At 34.9% G+C, this 20138-nt stretch overlaps 1 protein-coding gene across 1 annotated transcript in view; it reads left to right on the top strand.

Moving 5' to 3' along the window:
• CNKSR2 (connector enhancer of kinase suppressor of Ras 2) overlaps nucleotides 1-14029 on the top strand; it is a 157514-nt gene extending 143485 nt beyond the window's left edge. The window contains 2 exon segments of the mRNA XM_072428264.1: nucleotides 7927-8120; nucleotides 13285-14029. Coding sequence (XP_072284365.1) covers nucleotides 7927-8120; nucleotides 13285-13500 — 410 coding nt within the window. The 3' untranslated portion in view covers nucleotides 13501-14029.
• Nucleotides 14030-20138: the final 6109 nt, after the last annotated feature.

Raw genomic sequence — 20138 nt, forward strand, 5'->3', positions numbered from 1 at the left:
TATAACTAAACCACCAGATCTATACACCTTACCCCACCTTAACAATGGGGCCCCATCAATTTGTTGGGGCGGGGTAAGTTGTGAACATGCATATACAAGCTTTAGATCCTAGCTGCATATAAGGGCCCACTTTGAGGGCCCTTTGAAAAAGGTCATATACCGTAAGTGCTATTTCTTGGCAGCAATCTGATCCTGCTGTCTATTTAACAGTCTCCTTAAGTGCATTTTTAATAAAGAACCCCCATATTGAGGCATAGGGGCTGTTATCGCTAACCTCATTTTTCAAAAACTACTGGATGCCCAGAAGACAGGCAATGGTGTGAGTATCATTTGCCAAATATGTAAAATGGAAGCACTGACCAGTAACTTGATCAAGATTAGTTGCTAAAAGTTTCAAAACCACTGGATAGGCAAGACACAAAGGCTAGTTTAATTTTTATAATGAGCACTGGCAGCCTTCATTTTTTTTTCCAATAGTGTTTTGCTTTCAGTCATTGCCTAAATTGTGGCACACACTGTATGCTTTCATTGGCTGCGGTAAGCTCTCTGTCACAGGCCAAGGACAGGTGCACAGTATACAATGTAAGCACGGGGATAAAGCGTACCTAATTGTCTGAACAACATGAACTGGTGCTATGTGGGAGCTGGTGAGTAATTCAGCTATGCTTAGCTTTAGACACTATTTGACATTTAACACAGTGTAATCATGTCCTAGCTATGATGTGCACATGATATAATGCTGTATTTACCAATGTTTAAAGACCAGCTGGCCTGAACCATAAAAAGGTCATCTTTCTCCTATCCATGAATCTACTATCATATGTCAGCTATACTACTCTCTGCCATATACTCTCAAACAAGGCCATAGAACAATGGACCTGCCAACATTAGCGATCTTCATGCTATCTATTGTAGGGGACTCAGGTTTTTTATTATATGCTTTTTAAAATACCTAAAGTTTTATTTGGCATTGATATAGTAAATTTATGATAGCTAACTATTATGGAGCCTAATAAATGTATAAATAAATCTTTCATAATAAACCTATATAAAAATATACCATACAGAGGATGGTATTTTATTGAAAGTTTTGTCAACAAGCACATAAATTAGTGATATATAGATATTTTGAATTTACCAATGTGTCAAGCATGAGAACCAGTGAGCAGATAACTGAAAAGTGTGTCTCTAAAGCAATATTTAAAGCATTTCTTGTATATAGAGCCTTTGTTCTTACCAAAATGATATTGTAGGGAATAAAATTTGGATTGCATGTCAATTCAGACTTCAGTGAAAAGCCAACTAAACAATCAGGAAATTAGATTTTAGAGTTTAAATTTCTGAGTTCAAAAACAGAATACGAAAACTCTGCAGATGTCATACTGCAAGCAACTCTTTAATGTTTTGACAATTTTAGAAAAAACTGTGTATTCAGACTGAAATGGAATGGTAATTTTACAAAATAGCTAATGTTGCAAAAACAAAAATAACAGGAAAAAAAATTATTGTCCCAAGGTGCTCACAAGAAATGTTTAAAGTCATGTTAGGTCCTTGTTTTAATAAGGTGCATCAATTATTGTTAGTTGGCAGGGGTTATCTTACAGGAAAGCCCAGCATTGGCAACTTACTTTTTCATAGATAGAAAAGTCATCATTTGAATTAGAAAATTAATTATTTGTATGCATATGTGGTAGGGACAGTAGATGTATCAGTGGTATTTAGCAAAATGTCTTGTGAATAGGCTATATAACAGATGATCAGATCACAAGCACAAATCACATTTTTGTAGTAAAAGGAGGTAGCAGAAGTATAAAATATTTTACCTGCACCATATGCCAAATGAAAGTTTTTAATTAAAATAGTATGTGGAATTTTATATTTTCCTAACTAAAAAAACATAAATGTTAAAAGTGTATAACTGGTAAAATGTATTTTGTGGATTGGCAAGCTGAATGTTCCATTACTTTGCTCTGCAGTTTCTTATAGCTTGGTGTCTAGCACATCTTTAGCTTGACTAGGCATGGCAGGTGCCATGTAGTGCCATAGCAAACCAACACTTCTTGTCTGTGTATCCATTACTCCCACCGTGCTTCTCACATTTATTCTGTTTCCAGACACTTACTAGAAATCGGAAAATATCCTATCTTACAGGACCATTCCTACATCTAAGCACTGTCATGTTGGTACCGTATAAGGTTTTGTCTAAGGTTTTTCTGGGCAGCACAGTGGCTTGGAGTTTAGCACTCTGCAGCGTTTGGTCCCAGGTTCAAATCTCGGCCAGGACACTATCTGAATGGAGTTTACAGGTACTCCACGTCTTTCCGTAGGTTTCCTTTAGGTACACGGGTCTCCTCCCACATTCTAAAAACATGTTTTATTGGCTTCTCACAAATTTGACCTCGAGCTGTGGTAATAAATCTTATAGGGACATTAGATTGTGAGCCCCTTTGATAGCTAGTGACATGACTATGGACTTTATAAAGCACTCTGTAATATGTCAGCGCTATATAAATACTGTGTAATGATAATAGTAATAATAAAATTTATGGTAAAACTGGTAAGGTGAGGATGCAAGGCAAGTGATTTCCCGAAGTAGAGCACAATAAATAATAATAAAGCATCAAGGCATTGGGTGTGAACTTAGTTGACATTAAATAATAGTTTCATCCTGTACCACTAATCATTCCTATTTAAGGCTTTTCTGAAGAACAATTAGAAAAGTTGTATTAGTATTACTATCCACCCATAAATACCTGCGGCCTTTATGCATGCTAGCCATACATCAAATTTAATTAACAGTAACTATGGATGCACAATGACTGTTTGCACCAATATTTGTAGCTTCAGCTGAAATGACATGAGAGATCTTGTTTAATCTGGAAGATGTATATTCACAAATTTACAGCTCCCAGCTAGTGCTGAGTTAAACAAATCCATTACACCTGTAGCCAAATATGTCTACTAGAGTTGTCAGCCTAACTGCATACCAAATCACTGTATTCAGGAGAAGTAATGGTTTCTACTAGATTGTAAGCTCTTCGGGGGAAGGGTCTTTTCCTGTGTCACTATCTGTCATTTGCAACTCTTATTTAATGTACAGTGCTGTGTAATATGTTGGTGCTATATAAATTCTGTTTGATAATAAATATTAATATTAGAATATGAGATACCTAATAGAAATGGCCAAATAGTTGAGTGCAGACAATCAACTTCTACCAACAGTTTTTAAAGCCCAAATAAACATCTTATTTTAATCGGGTAGCCACATTCTCGGTGCATAGGTATAGGAAGAACCAGGGAGGGAAAAATTATAACAGATTAAACTTTAGATTTAAATTAAACCTAAATACTTTGATTCAGACTGCTTGCTTTCTTACATTGATTTTTTTATTGGTTTTTTTTCCTTTTTAATAGCCCCCAACACACACACAAAAACATAAAAAGGGGTAACCTGGCAGTCTCCTGAGATACCTAATCACATATCCCAGGAGGCTGTGGGATTTTACACACCATGCTGGTAAAAGTGCCCAATCTTGTTCTGTGAATGCACAAGTGTAGATTCCTGCAGCCTCCTGGAATATCTACTAGTGTGGATTTTGCACGCTTGGCAAAGTAGTAAGGTCCACATGTCCTGAATCCGCACTGGTTATTGCTCCAGCCATATTCATAAAAAAAGCAGTGAAAATCAATGTGACTAGCAAGATGCCGTTTCACATGCCAGGAGCCATCTATAGTGATTGCAGGTCTGAAATGTTAGACAGGGAAGGGAATATGGAATGTCCAGTTTACGCAGCCCTTTAGCCTCATCCACCTTCAGAATCTAAAAGCCTGCAGCAAGACCTCAAACCTCCACAAAGCCCCCTAGCCTCCTTTACTACCCCCTAACCTTCAGGAGGGCCCAGCAACCTGCTACAGTCTCCCTCCAAAGTCCCCCTCCCACAACATCCCCAGGTCTTCCTAGCCTTTCTGGCAGGGACTTCCTAGCTGCCACCATCACATAGTATACCAGCCCCCCTTAAGAGCCCCTGACCCTACTCAGCACCACCCAGGCTGATACAGAACCCCCTAGGCCTCATTAGATGAAAAACCTTTTCCTATGGAAACAAATAGGTTTTGCTTAACATTCAATCTGGAACAAGACTATACCAAAGAAAAATGCCTAAGAATTTTTTAAAAATTTTATTTAGGAAAAAATATGCCTCTTTATTTGTAGCTTTCGGAGTTAAATTTCAATGGTAACCTTTTTGCACAGGCTAACAATAATGATAACAATTTTCTTCAATGTTCTTGTTTCTTCTTGAGATTAATTGTTTTACTTTGCCAGAGTTTGCCAGAGAATGCAATGTGAAACCAAATGAATTGCTGCATTCATTTGGTTTCCCATTGCATTCTCTGGCACAGTAAAACAATTAATATAGCAATGGTTCTATGATAATTTCTGATAATATTAATCCTGATCATTCCTGATTATTGAGCTTACCTGTCAGTATAAACTCTGCTTGGTCCACGCATAGGCTGCTGTTCAATAAACATGATTATTGAACAGCACACTACAATTGATATTAAGAATTCTTTTGGGGGTAAAAAAAAAAAAGGACGTGCCTGGCCAGAGTTTGACACCCCTGCCCCAGGCCATCTAGATCTTCTAGAGCACTTCAAAATGAGGTGTAGCCCTGAGTACAGAAAATCTCGGATTGTAATATATATATATATATATATATATATATATATATATATAATAAACATTTATGCAAATTTTGCCTAACACTTTAAAAGTATTTTAAATTAGGTTTTGCTTTGCAATTCCTTGTAAATGAAATATGTTTACTTAATTTTCAATGCATGTGTAGCCAAAGTTTCTTTAGCTGTAGCCAAAAAGGATCTGTGATCTTACTTTAGATGTTGAATAGATCTGTAGTCAGTCATTTGCTAAAATTTATATGTAATTGTGGGCAAAATAATCAATGGCAATTGACCAGCCATTGGGCTATGTTAGTGAAACCCTTTAATTTTTTTTCAATTTTCTTTAGATAGAACACAAATAGAATAACCTTGTTGATTTTTTTATTTTGACCATATGAATATTACTGCCTCAGAATAAGCATTATTTGGTTTGGCATCTTAGATATACCAAGTCTGGATTTCATTTAGTATTTTATCATTTATTGTTCTTGTTTGTGAAAATGCATTCCCATAGCTTTTTGTCTTTATCTGCATACATTTTGTCTAAAAATCTTGGTTAGTCTTGTTTTGTGTTTCTTAAACTTTCTAGCTATGTAAGCAGTCTCTGTGTTTCTAAATTCTATTCTATTCAGAAACGTTATCCTACTGATAAAGAACCTTGCCATCGCAATGTGCTGTCATAAGCAATTTTTGGGAGAATATAAATATTTCAGCAGACAATAATTGTGAAATCATCGCCTAAAATACTATCGAACTATTCCCCAATATAATAAAAAAAACCTAATGCAGAGGTGCAATAATTGAAAAAGATTGTCAGTAATTGCTTGCAGCAACAGTGGAGTGAACGAGCTCTGTACAGACAGTGCTGTTCTGTTCAATGGCAGATAGTTTATCAATAGTTTACCAATCCAACATGACAGATCACTAATTTTAAAGGACAAGGTACAGGTGCAAGATTTCACCCAGGACAGTCACAAACTTTAGTGTCTGTGTACAGTTTAACTATGGGAAAAAAATTCAAATGACATTTATAATTCATTGTCATGTCATTGTCAACAGTTATTGTTTATCTGAAACAGCAGTAACAGATGTTCAAATACAAATGCAATTAATGCACATACTACAGCTTCTCTAGGGCTGCGGGAGCAATCAGGAGAGTGGAACTGTCAGCATAGCAAAACTCCACTGATTGCTCTGCTCCCTGATTGGCTGAGGAAAAGGAAATCCTGATGACGCTTGAACTGTTATCAAGGTTTCCATTTTCTCAGACAATCACAGAGCACTAGAGGTGAATGGAGACAAGTCTCCCTATTCAAGTCTAGTGTTGAATGGCAGAGAAAAAGAAAACTTCAGCAAATCACAAAGCACTAGAGGGAGCCTTGTCCTCATTTAACCCCCAGTGCCCAGGGATCCCTCACTGTCAGGAAGAGTCCCACGGCTGTGCTCATGAATGATTGCAGCCATGTGAATCATCCTGTCATTGTGGGATATCCTATGAAAAAAAAAAAAGTTTAGTTACATAAAGTACACACATTTAATAAAATACTTTAACATTAAAGCCATTTACACATATTTTAACCCTTTCAGTGAATGAATAAGGGGTTTTATGTAGCCCTGTACTCATTCCCCAGGGTGGGTTGGTGGAGATTTGGGAGTCTCCTTATTAAAGGGGGCTTCCAGATTCCAAAGTCCTGCTAAAACCTCTTATAAAAGCCTCCATTGTTTTCAGGTTAAATGCTGGGGAAATTGTCCATGTAGACTAAGCCTTATTTAGACACTAATAAAGATTGATGTGTTATTTACTTTTTGTTGATAAAAATAAAGTTCTTGATGATCAACAAAGGTGCCAGATCAAATAAGCAGCAGTAATATAGTATAACTAATATCATTTAAAGTATGACCCAATTAGTGGTATAAAAATATAAACAATGCAGGCTGTAAGGAGTTGATATCTACTGTTGGCAGTCTCCCAACATTTGTTGCCTGTGTATTAAAACTGCCAGCACTTATTATGCATTCCATTAAATGAACCTCAAGACACCAAGTGTCGCTGCCATGCAACATTATGACTATGAATAATGTAGTTTTAAGTGATGGTAAGTGAATCATGACTAGTTCTTGCCTACAACAACATCATAAGCTTTGATATCTGCCTAAACATTTTTTTTTAATTCTTATTTGTAATATTTTCTAATGCTAAAGCCAAGTTATAAAAGTTTTTTCTTGTTATTTTCTGCTTTAAAAAAAACATGCAATTCATACTTTCATTAAAACTTTTATAACATAAGGGGTGTTTGTATTGCTGTTACCAGAAGTGTTCTTCCTTGACATGGATACATGTTCTCTACCAGGAAGTCTTCTGGATTTTAAATGCAAATCAAACACCTTTTTTCACCATTTATCCGATAATACAACAATATGAATATATGGGTTTGTACTACGCAAACAAATAATGCAGAAATCTTGTGATACAAAACCCTTTATTCCTGGAGTCTAATTTAAACAATGCACCCCCTATTTCTTCCTTAAATGTATGACTTTTGGAAGAAAATTAAAACAAAACACTTCCATATTTGGTATTGATTTAAATGAATAAAAAATATATTCTTTACAAAGAAGCTGTATTAATTATATTTTTTTTAATTGCATTTCATACATATACAATAGGTGAATAAAGTACAATTTGTTTAAATGACCCGGCTTTCTGGGTGCCATCCAGTAGAATATTTTTTTCTACTTTGCCTAGAAAGTCTAATAAGTAAAATATTGGACATGATGGCTTGTGCCCCTGAGAGTTCACAAAATTTTTGCTACAAAATTGGTTTCACAGTAAAATGTTTTAAAATAGAATTTAATCTGATCCATAGATAACCCAATAGTTATATTTTAGAGAACAGTGTAAAAACAGAAGTGACTTTTATGTAATTTACCCTTACCGCTGAAAATGTAGGGTCCTACAGTCTATTCCCTGTAAAGTCCAATAAGTATTGACATGCCAACAGTACATAACAAGGCTTTTTGTTGATCTGGTCTTGAAGTTCTGTAACATCCCTCAATCTGTCTCCAACCACAAATTCAACTAAAATTAGCAAATTAAGAAAAAAGTTTTGGTTGCCTAAGTGTCCTGTAAATGTGACAAGGGATGATGGAGCTTAATGATCTAAAAAGTAAGAAAAAAAAATGCTGGCTTGCAGGTATTGTCCAGTTAATGTTGCTCCATTCCTTCTGTTTCCATGATGACAGAAACTGTTAACGAGAAGCCAGCAGAATCATTACAAGATCTCTACAGGGTCCTGGAACAGGCCAGTTTATCCCCACTTGGAGAACAGCGGCGTTCAACCAAAATGGAGTACAAGAAGTCTTTTATTAAAAGATGTAATGACCCCGTAGTCAATGAAAAACTACACAGACTGCGCATTTTGAAAAGCACTTTAAAGGTAAAGAAGTTCTAACTGGACCTTGGGGCATTAAAGTACTAAGCTTTTACCATTTTAGGTCTGTAATCAAAATACACTGTAAATGTGGATTTTATTCCCAAGGTGAATAGTTAATCCTTAAGTAAGTCTAAAGGAGAACTTCAGGCAGAACAACATTTCTAGTTTAACGAAAAGCTGCTTACATGCATGTATTTTGTATTTGATTGCAGTATTGATTGAAAAGCAGACAAGCCACTATCTATTAATCTGTTTGTGACCAGGAACTGTGCTTTTTCTTTCCCCCTTACTGTTTATATATTTAACAAGTGGCTTCCCTGCCACTTGTTAACTAAGGAGCGAAAAAGAAAAAAAAAAATCCTGGTAAAAGCACTTACAAAGTTTAGGTCCCCCATGCTACTACTTAATTGCATAGACCTAGATATGGGCTAATCCCCATACTTGAAAAGTAACAGGTATTGCACTTTACTCTTGTAGACAAGTGAAACATTAAAACTTAAAATGGTCAGTGCATATGAGCAGTCAGAAGGGTTGTTCAAGCAGTTATTTTGCCCTCTATTGCCAATACCCAGGGTCACTGAAGGTGTATGTCTAGAACTATGCTAACCTTTGCAGATTGTGGTATACCAACTAAAAGTGAAACACTTATATGTGTCCATGACAGTAGGTATAAGATCTGAAAAAAGGCAATACAAAGATTGTAGGATTCTTTAAACAGACTTTTACAGTTTACTTTTACAATAAAAGACAAACTTTACTTGACTTACTTGACTGCAGTTCTCCTTTAAGAAAAAGTTTGTTTTTTGATATAGAAAGAATGATTACCATAAAGTTAGTTGTGCATTGTAAAGGGGTTACTTTCAGCTGATCAACTGTAAGAAAGGTACACAATATAGTGTGCATATCCTATTATTTCCTTTTTTTTAATTATTCCATCTTGACCTTTTGGAAATGCCCATATTGCTAAATTTTTTTAACCAATAACACAAATGAATATATGCATTGATCAAACTGATACAACTATGAGATTCTTAGTCTGAGTCCCTATATTGCCATATTTTTGTTAAACATTAAACAATCAATGTCTAAATACCAAAAGCATGCAAATGTTTACTTGAATCATGGTGTCATTTGTTTTTTTTCTTCCAGATCTGTGTATGAAACAACTCCTGTACTTTTCTTCTATTATAGGGTATCTTATAACACAGACCAGTCTGTGCTGCTCTTTCTGCCCCTTGTAGACTTTTGCGGGTCATCTTTAGTGAAAAGACCTGCTGGGTCCCACTCACAGCTTTTTCTTGCACTGGCTATGATGTACAGTGATTATGTATGTACTTTTTTCAATGCATGTGGTGTATACATTACTTTTTCTCTTAATATATATTCTTTTGACTATTAAACTAAAATACAAAAATAACACTACTACAAACGCTAAATCGGTTATGTGTAACTTCTATGTTTTCCTTGCTGTCATAAGGACAGAGAACAGACAAAAAGTACAACCTTTCTTTACATGAATGGCTTAGTAGTTTTCCTAACAAGAAGGTCACTTTTAAAAGCAGAAATTCAGAAAAAAATATTGTTTTGTGGTAATGTGCTGAAATGGACGTTATTTGCGGTGGTTCCATTCGTTCTAAATTAATACATGGCTCTTAATTCGGAATGGCACCCTATTTCGCCTTGTAAATGGATCTGCATAGCAGCACAAGTCTGGGCAACACACCAGCCTGTGATGTGCTGCCAGGAATTGTACATGCACCTTGTTTGGTGTGTTCAGGAACATTAGGCACCCCAATGCAATAAATTGGTTGTCTTGACGCAATGTTAACACACAGTATATTGAACATCAACATACTGAAAACATGATAACCCAACTAAAATCCACTGCTTGTGTAAGTATCTGCCTTAGGGAAGGAACTAAAGTTCTGGATTTTTATTTAATATGTGGAATGTGGAAATAACTTGCTCTTGTCCAAAACTTTTTTGATGGGAGGTAGTTGAGCATAGGGTGACCCCATCAAGTCAGCAACTCTCATTTTTTCAAAAATGCTTTTAAGATTAGGTGAAGTCTAAAGCATTGTACAAAAAAAATAAAGACTGCGAAAAGACAGGATGTTGTTTCCGGTTTTGAACTCTTGTCAATTGCAATGTATTTTCTCATTTTCTTTTATTTTAAAATCTTTTTGTATTACTGTGTATTCTTTTCTGATGTCTAATTAGTTCTCCTGTATTGTTCTTTTTAGAATTAGGTTGTAGTAGTGTTGTAATGGACATTCCAATAATTAAGGCTTTTTCATGTTTGCCGAGTGTTAAAGCACTAGTAAACATAAAACTGCTACATACCTTTCATAATAGGCACAGTGCTTGTATGTCTAGTTGGAAGTCTGAAAATCAGAATGTTCTAAATGACTTCTGGTTTATCCACCAATTCTATCTTCTGTGTTTCACTCTTGGTTGGCGGGACTGCCTATCACAGTGACTTGTTTTTACTTAAGGTCAGGGGCTGGGGATTTGAGCATTACCTGTGTTCTGAATCTTCATAGTCCTCAGAGCTCCAGGGCATACTTTATTCAATGGGCCTGTACAAGTACACATTAAGGTATTGGAGTTGGGAATCAGGTTTTAGGACAGGGCAAACTGGGGATTGCACAGCGCCTCCTCTTTATCCAGGGTCCCATGTAAAAGAATAACAAATGGTCAGGTTGCCCCCCTCCCCCCTCTGTTTTTGTCTAGGGGCCTTTTTATATATATTTTTATATAAAAGGTGTCAGTCGATTTTTCCCACTATAAAACAAATTTTTGTGTTATGGTTCTCTACATGATTTTACTAGAAAACTACAAATGATAATCTTACAGAATGCTTCCATTATAAAATTTTAATTCTAAAGGTTGCGTTTTATAAAGGGTGGTTGTGTATACAATAGCTAAAGATTTAGACATTTTACTCTTGTTTGATGCGTTTTTTGTGTTTCAGGCAACATTGCAATGTATAATATGTGCTTCAGAAAAGAATCAAAATGTCATCATTAGGGATTTTCATATTCTTGGAACTTGTTCCAGTTTTTAATGTAGGAGGAAAGATCGCTAATACAACTGTTTTGTTTTGTTTTAGTAAAAGGACATTCTATTCCTGATCTTTCAAACAGCTGCAAGAACATAAGATGTGTAGGAAGAGATAGCCTTCTGGCCATTATGTGGTTTGTTTGACCATGTATTGACCAAGCTCTGCAGCCTTGGAGATCCAATTTCAATTACAATAGGGATGTTCTGATATTGACTCACAATCTAAAGTCATATTGCGAGATTAACTTCAACCTAAAATTAATCTTGTGCGTTTGTATGATTGTTGTAAGGATATTAGACTGCATATGTCTTCAGGGGTATAAACTGATATAAACGGTTCTATATCCTCTCTACAGTGCTCAATTTAAGTGTTATACTATAAAGTTGAAAAAACCTTTAGGGGAAATCTATATTTGTAAAATAAGTAAATAACTTTAGTCAAGTGTTAATAAAAATAACCTTTTTAGTTCAATCTGCAGCCAGAATTTTCTTAAAGTGACAAGGCTTCTTTGTATAGGGGGATCCTGTAGACTGTGTGGGGATCTCATTTGGAAATTTCTTCTGCTTCTATGATTGGCTCATTCCTATTCACATATTTTTTTCTGTGATTCCACAGGAATTGGTGTGACTGCAATAGAATGACCCATTTAGAATGTGAGGCAAAGCTACATATGAATTCCAATATGAATGGCAACAGATAGGACTCTGCAGTTACATTTGCTAAAGTCTGTGTAGTAACTGACTTGCAAAGGATTGTGTTTTCTACTCCGCAAAAAGGACATATATATATATATATATATATATATATATATATATATATATATATACTTTATATGCTGACCTGCTTTTGTAACAAGCAACATTGCATTCTATGTTGTCTTATGGCTAACCCAACGGTCTAGTATACCATATATTACTACAAAGTAGCACATTATGGTTTCCCCCTGTATAATACATACTTTAACAGATTTATAAATTGGGATCTCAACTTCAAATAATTTAAAACAACATTCACAGCCTGCACAAATTAAAAAAGCAGCACTTTCCACAATTCTAATCCCATAACCATCACTGACCCCTTACAATAAGATTCTTTGCCAGTCTTTTTCTGGGGTAAATAACCAACCATGTGAGCTAAAGTTAGGCTTTAGGACATTTCCCAGAATATTGCATGAATGACTCTTGAGATCTGACTTTACCAAAAAAGAAACATGGAAAGTTTTTGGCTATGCTTCAATATAACAAATAACTTGAATAATTGAAAAGGCATTGAATAATGAATTCAATTTAGATGACCCCCCCCCCCCCAAATTAATGCATCAAAAGAAATTAAACAAGGACCAACAGTGTGGGTAACGATGGTTTCTGACACTTCTAGTTGTTAAATATCAGTGTGGTTCCAACTGCCTTATGGCTACATCATTACAGGACAAATCAGTTGGAACCACAGTACACACTGAGGAACCAGACATTAAAATTCTCCTGGAAATCTTTGATACCATAGGTTGCTGTAGCCCCACAAGCCAGAAAGGTGAAATATTCTCTTTGTATAGACCCAGCTCTGATTACATTTTTTGTAGTATTAATAGCAATAGCTTTATTGATTTTAACTTTGTATTAGTAAAAGCCAAAGTTTTAGTTTAGAATAAAGTTATTCTAAGAGAAACTTTATTATAAGGGGAATTTTTTTTTCTGGTTAATTTAATTTCAAATTATTTTTTTGATTTTTAAAGTTTTTTTATAGTGATCACTATAGTGGAACACTTAATACAAAAGAGAGAGAGAGCTTTTTTTTTTCCCTCATCCTAGATGTGTGTATATATTTTCTATGATGAACAAGCATAATGAAGTTAATGAAAGTTTTTTGTGGCACATACACAGGTTCAGAATGGTTAAAAAAGGCATATTTACATCTCTGGGCTCTATGATAGGCTCTCTTATGAAACAGGTAATCTGACATTCACTCACACATTCCCCGATGGGAATCAATTACTGCCATTAAAACACATGGACCCGTAAGACGCTATAAAAACTGTTTATTATTAATAATACCATTTAACTGTAATAAGCTATTTTTCTAAAATATTATTTTTATTTTTTTCAGGCCAAAGAAGGAGAAGTAGCTATTATTGATAAAATTCTGGAAAATCCCAGTTTGACATCTAGAGACTTTCAAGAATGGAAGCAGTTATACCTTGATCTTTTTTTGGACATCTGTCAGAAAAGTGAAACAAAGGACTGTGAAAGTGCTTCTTCTGAAGTAGATGCCCTCATTCAGTCTTTATCTCATACACATTCTTATATTGAAACGCATGTATAGTTGTTGTACTGTCAGATCTCTGACCCCCCTCCCCACCAAATCACTATTTTCTAAAGGAAATTATAATGAATATATGGAACGTCTGGTAAAATCTATTTTAATGTTGCTGATTTATGTGGAGTAAGCATTGTATGGCCACAATGCCTTTGTCTTATTTTTGCAATCTGCCTATTTTTATGCTATTAGTGTTCTGCTTTGTGTTACATTTGTGGTTACAAAAATGAATAAAATGTATTTAATATGTTGGTCAAGGTTAGGGATTTATATTTGAAATAGATTTATTTTCTATTATACAGAAATTATCTCTTGGTAACCATATTCTATTTGGCAAAGATAAAAACAGAGTAACATTTTTATAATCATAGTTCTATTGTGCTCATGCCTCTAAAATATGTAAAATGCTGCAGATGTATTTTGGAGGCTCTCAAATAAAATATGCGTATTAACTGTTAACTAGGAAATAAAATGAATGAGACTTTTGTAATCAGAATATTTACTGTTAAATAAAGAGTTCTTTAATGTGAATGTACTCTGGGAAATGGACCTTTTAATATATTATTAGCCATATCACATATACATACGGTATATACTATGACAGTGCCAGAATTTTCAAATGGCCAGAAATCTACCTCCCTATAATTATCCCATGTTTTTAAAGAGCTATCTTTAACATAGAGATTATGTTAAGTGAAATATGAATTATTATTTACATCAGTGTATTGATGTATTATTCCATAAATGCTCATACAATTTAAATTTCTAAATAGATTTGTTTAAAAAAAAAATACAAATGTACAATCTGTTTCTATGAAACATTACACTCTCATGTACCCTAGTGGATTTTTTTGCTGTAGTTGACCATATCTAAATCTAATACACATTTTGCTGCTTGTTTCATTGAAGTGATATGATACCATATACTATGCTATCATATCAAGGAACACATGCACGGTTTTTCTGATATAGTACCCCTTTTACCCATTAAACAAAGGCTATGTAGTAATTCTAGAGATTTTTTTAAATATTCATAACTGTATAATTTATTTATTGGTTACCTTTAATATATATATTAATATATATATATATATCAGAATCATCTCATGGTTTATGAGAACAAACAATAAATCAGTAAACAATATTAACAATAGCTTTGTTATATTATCTACATCACTTAAAATTTGTTTGACCCAAATTTTGACTTTGCATTATCAGGATTTGTGCATGCCAATAGCAGCATATACAAACTGAGCTAAAATGAATTGCCATAACATCCTACATAACTAGAATGTGAGTGCCTTTTGTAACTGTTGTCAAGTTAACAGTGGTCTTGTATCTCCAGTTTGAAGGCAGCTTTATATGTCGTCCTTTCATAAGCTGTGCAGGACTTATTAATTAAAATGCTGATAAGTGGAAACAAATATTAGATAAAAATAGCAACCTATATGTGTCAAATTTTGGAAATGACTATTATTTTTCTTTTAATGGTATTTTATGGCGGTCACCTTGAAGGGTCTTTCAGATACAGATGGAAAAAATTCCTATATGTACTGTCTATCAAAAAGCTTCCTTACATTGCTAATATTATCAAATGTGCTCGAGGCCTTGTATTTGTGGGTTTTAGCTTTTATAATAACAGTGTGTACAGTAGTCTTTCACTATGCATTTATGAAACTTTAGCAAACTCTATGCAGGAACTTGGTATAAACCTTTTTTCTTTTTATTAAAGCAACTGCCATAAAAGATAAATTCATAGAAAGACCTGCCTGTCTGGTGAATAAGAGTAACCATGTTCCCCATATATAAAAGATAGTAAACAAGATAAAAATGAATAGCCCTTTAAAAGATAAAATATCAAAACCAGCTTCAATTTCAAGTTTTCATCTGCAGTCTGTTTCTATTAATATGCTTCTTGTCACACAGATTGGCTCTATGTGCTCCTACATTTATTTACACTCTAAGTCTGGTGTACAGGGACTGCAGACGGGTGATACCGGGTCGGATCATAGGTACCTAAACTGCCTGTGTTCAAAAATATACATTTATTTATGTATTCTTTGTATGTTCTTATTGACTAGAGTTCAACTTTAAACAACCCTTCTTTCAGGGTCCGTTGGTTTTAAAAACCTATTGAAGCCTACAAGCAGCGTGTTTAATGTGATCCTCTGTACTCCCATTCAGTTCTGTGTTTACCATCCTAAGGCTTGAATAAAGCCTTCACAAATACTTTCTAAAAAGATTGCTGTACACATTGCTATTGCACATAATTGATGTATGAGGCCTTATTAAAACATTATTTTTTAGCAGCTAAAAAGTTTTTACATTACATGTAGATAACTGCAATGATAAATATACAACCTTTTATTCAATATAATAACTTGGTATGAAAATGCAAATAAAATGATGGCCTATTTGGACTAAACAAATGTCTAACTGAGAATATTGTATTCTGTAAATAATGAAGAGAAAAATTTTGGCACATTACCTAAATAAGATTTTATGGTAAACTGTTTTTCCAATCTAATTCTGGCATGTATCAAACGCTTATTTGTTCTGACCAATAAAATAAATTTAGACTCAAACTTACACCGTTTAACAAGCTTTAAAGAGTAACTAAATCTGTGCTAGTTACCTATTCGTTTACTCGAATCCCCATGAAAACAAAGTCCCTTTAAGTGGTAAAATGGAAAAATAAATAATGGGAGATACCCCACACCCATTATCCTCATTCGTTAACCTATAGGTGTAAGACAAAACCATTGATAGTCAAATCTTCAGTGCTATGTAACCATTGCTAAAAAATCATTGCCTTTGTTACTAAAGAACATTGAATAGATACTGTATATTTGCTTCAGTTTTTCTTGGTAAAGTGTCCTAAAAATAAATTTTACATGTTGTGCAAGACTGAATATAATCCTAATTAGTAAAAAAAATAATGCAACCTATATGTATCAATTTGTTGAAGTGCCTGTGTCATCTTTCTTTATGGTATTTTATGGTGACCACCTTGAAGGGTCCTGACCTGTGTAAAGTGTCATAAAATCAGTAGTACCCACCTGCATAATGGTTGTAAATGAAAAGGTTATACCTCTTTAGGCACAAATATATGCTGTGTAATGGAAATGCAAAATCCCTCAAACTTGCTAAACCGCAAGACATCTACTCTGTAATGGGAAAGAAGTTAGGTTGATGAACTACTACTTCAGATTTAAAAAAAAAATAGATGAATGTTTACATTCTGACGCATGATTGGTATTTTGTGCCTAGCTTCATGAATTACAATTGGATTTTTTTGGAGAAAGCCCACTCAAGACTTACATTTTCCATGTTTGTTGGAAGCTGGTAAATTAGATAACAAAGTTGTCACCCTGCTCAGCACCAAATGGTGAGAATTCTCCAAAAGCTTACAAAATGATAAAAACTGTAAGCATTTTCATCCATGCCTGACACACATTCTTACATTTTTTTTTCATCCAGATGCAGCTTGTGAACCAAAATCTTAGTGCCAGCTCTAGCCTCTATAATCTCCAGCTTCAAAGGCCCGACTTTGATTTTCCCCAATGTTTAAATACGTTTTGATTTTTTTAGTCATTTGCACAGGGTCATCTTTCTCCCTGGTCTTCTTCCAGCAGTAGTAGCTCCTGGATAATGCAGAAAGCATTGCTGATGTAGTGATCTCTGCACCATTCTCTGCATCAATATACAAAGACTGCAAGGCATTTTGCTCAGCAGTGCTCTTGGCCCTTACACTCAAAGCATTTACTTTGTCTTCAAGGTTAGGTGACATTCAATGTCCTTCACCCAGAGGTCAAAAAGTGGTATTACTGAGGACATTTTAAGGGAAGTATTGCAACCTGGCTTCCTTTTTGATACCCGGGGTCATTTTAATGAGAAAAAAACTGCTTAGTGCTTCTCTTTAAAACCATTTTGTGGGTCAGGTGGTATTATACGAACCATTTAAATGTACAGGCCAGATATTCTTTAACCAGACCATATCCTCTCTACCAGACAGAATGAAAGTTGTAAGCACACAATCATATTACCTGAAAAAAAGACCCATCTAGAAATGGGGCTGCTTCCTGGATTCTAGCTGAACTGAAATACATAAAGCTTAAATTAGAATTAGGGACTTTCTGATTGTATCATAGTTACTAAACATGGCATTGTGACTTTATGGACAGGTGTCTAATTGTATTTTTCAATACTATGTTACTGAGTAGCCTTCCAGACTCAAAAACATTTGGCATGATTGCTGAACTGCATTTGCAGGTAACTAATTTTACTGTTGCTTAAAGTTGCCATTTAGTTCTTGTTTGGGCATAGTCTTTAGTGTGATGTCTTCTGCTTGTATAGGCAGAACATTAGCTTTTTCTAAAAAGCTTTTCCTTGTACAATCTTGGTTCCTTGTACAAAGGATCTCTATAATCTCCAGAATAGAGCCATGCAAATCACTTTCTATATAATTAAACAATATATTGCTCTTTTAGTTTGATAAAGGTGTTCATCATCCTCATACACTTGCCTGTGCAGCTTACTGAATGTATTTAATCTCAGATTTTACCGTTAATTATACGTTGTAGAAAATTAGGAAATGCCATGATTATTTAGTGTTTATGTTAATGGTTCATGATTATTGATGTTTTATAAACACTGCATACTTGCACAGGAAACAAGTGGCCTTTCTGAAGTGTCTACACAAAATGAATCCTTAATGTACATTTTCCATTGGAAACATGCTCCAGGGTACTGTTTCTAAAAATATAAAGAACAAGTTTGTATAAAACTGGCATTTTCCTTCTGCATGAATACAGACTTGGACATTATACTAGTATTTGTTTTGTATTTACCTAGAAAAAAATGTTTATTGAAATTGTTTGTGCTCATGTAAAATGCATTAGGATCTATTGTTTTATTGGATAAAGAGAAATCAATATAAAAGAAGCTGATGAGAAAAAAAATATTTGGTGCTAATGTTTTATTGCATGACTATGTCTTTTGCGTCTGCCCCTAAATAGCTCTCTATGGAGTGTTTGTATATACATATATATGTATATATATATGGATATATACATATCAGATCTGGATGACTGAAAGTAATGGCAAAAGACCAGTCAATGGAAACCCAAATCATTAACCAACTGAGGGCTGGATTCAAAATCACACTGAAATTCAAAGTAAAGCTGAAACCACACAATGACTGAACTTGCTCGAATTTCTTTAGAACAACTTATTATGTGGCTTGGTAGTGTGTAACATCTGTATATGCTTCTGATGAGAAAATGGATGATACCCTGGGGAATCTCCTCCCAGACCTGGATTAGGGCATGAGTGAGTTTATGGATAAGTCTGTGATGCTACTTTGCAGAGTCAGATTCAAGGAATTTGGATTTAGGTCTGGGCAATGTAGGGGCCAGTCAATGACATCAATGTCTTCGTCATTCAGGAATTGCCTACACACTCTAGCCACATGGGGCCATTATTTTCCTCCACCAGGAAGATCAAGTTCAACTGCCCCAGAAAAAGGACCGTCAGTGATCCTGAGGATTTCTTCCCAATAAATAACGGTAGTCAGGATACAATTAGCACATGGTAGTCCTTGCAGCCCTCCAAAGATATTCCCCATTGTCAAAATGTTCTAGATAATAATGCAGGCGGTATAACATTCGTCATGCATCTCCAGGCTCTTTCAAATTTGTCACATGCTCCGTGTGAACATGTTCCTATATCTGAAAAGAATGGGAGACCAATGGTGTTCTCTAGCAGATGTTAATCGAGCTACGCTCTGCCAGGCTGTGAGCACAGGTCCAATTAGAGGATGTTGGGGGCACATGCCAGTTTCATGGAGTTTGTTTCGAACAGTTTTGTTAGAAACATGCACATAGAGAGGCCGATTTTTCCAATAGTATACCCTGCTGCCATCCTTTTCCCTAGGTAAATAATGCAGCTGCACTAGATTATCCACATGATGTAAAAGAAAACTCAATTCATCAGAATAAGTTGATCCTTTGAATAGGTTCTGGTGTTCATTTGCCCATTGTAGGCACTACTGATGGTTGGTCAGCAATGTGATACAGTAGTTCTGTATGGACTGTACCGGTCAGGCTAGTCTCCAGCCCTCTTGTCAACATGCATGAGCTTTGGATTCCCATAGCCCTGTTAACATTCACAGTTGCCATTCATTTGACCACTTTGGATAGATCCTAACCATTGAATACTTGGAACACCTCACAAGACCTGTCAGTGTATAGATGCCCTGATCACGTCCTCTAGCATCACAATTTGGCAATTGTTAATGTCCCATAAATTACACTTGCCCATTTTTCCTGCCAACACATCACCTTCAAGAACTGATCGTTCAGTAGCTAATAGCTCCACTCCTTACCAGGCAGCATTGTAATAAGATAATCAATGAGCTGCAAGAGGCCCTATGTTTTTTGCCTTTTGATTAGTGTTGAAATTAATGTTTTAGGTAAATAAATGTTTTTAGATAATGTTTTCAATAACTAAAAAATAATATATGAGCATTTCCCATAGACAAATGTGATATATGTGAACATATGACATACAAAATTGACATGATTTATTCATTCTTTTCATGTAAATAAAAAAAAAATGTCACTTGAAAGAAAAATCACCACCTA

The sequence above is a fragment of the Pyxicephalus adspersus genome, chromosome 1 (genome assembly GCF_032062135.1).
Source record: "Pyxicephalus adspersus chromosome 1, UCB_Pads_2.0, whole genome shotgun sequence".
Classification (NCBI taxonomy): Eukaryota; Metazoa; Chordata; class Amphibia; order Anura; family Pyxicephalidae; genus Pyxicephalus; species Pyxicephalus adspersus.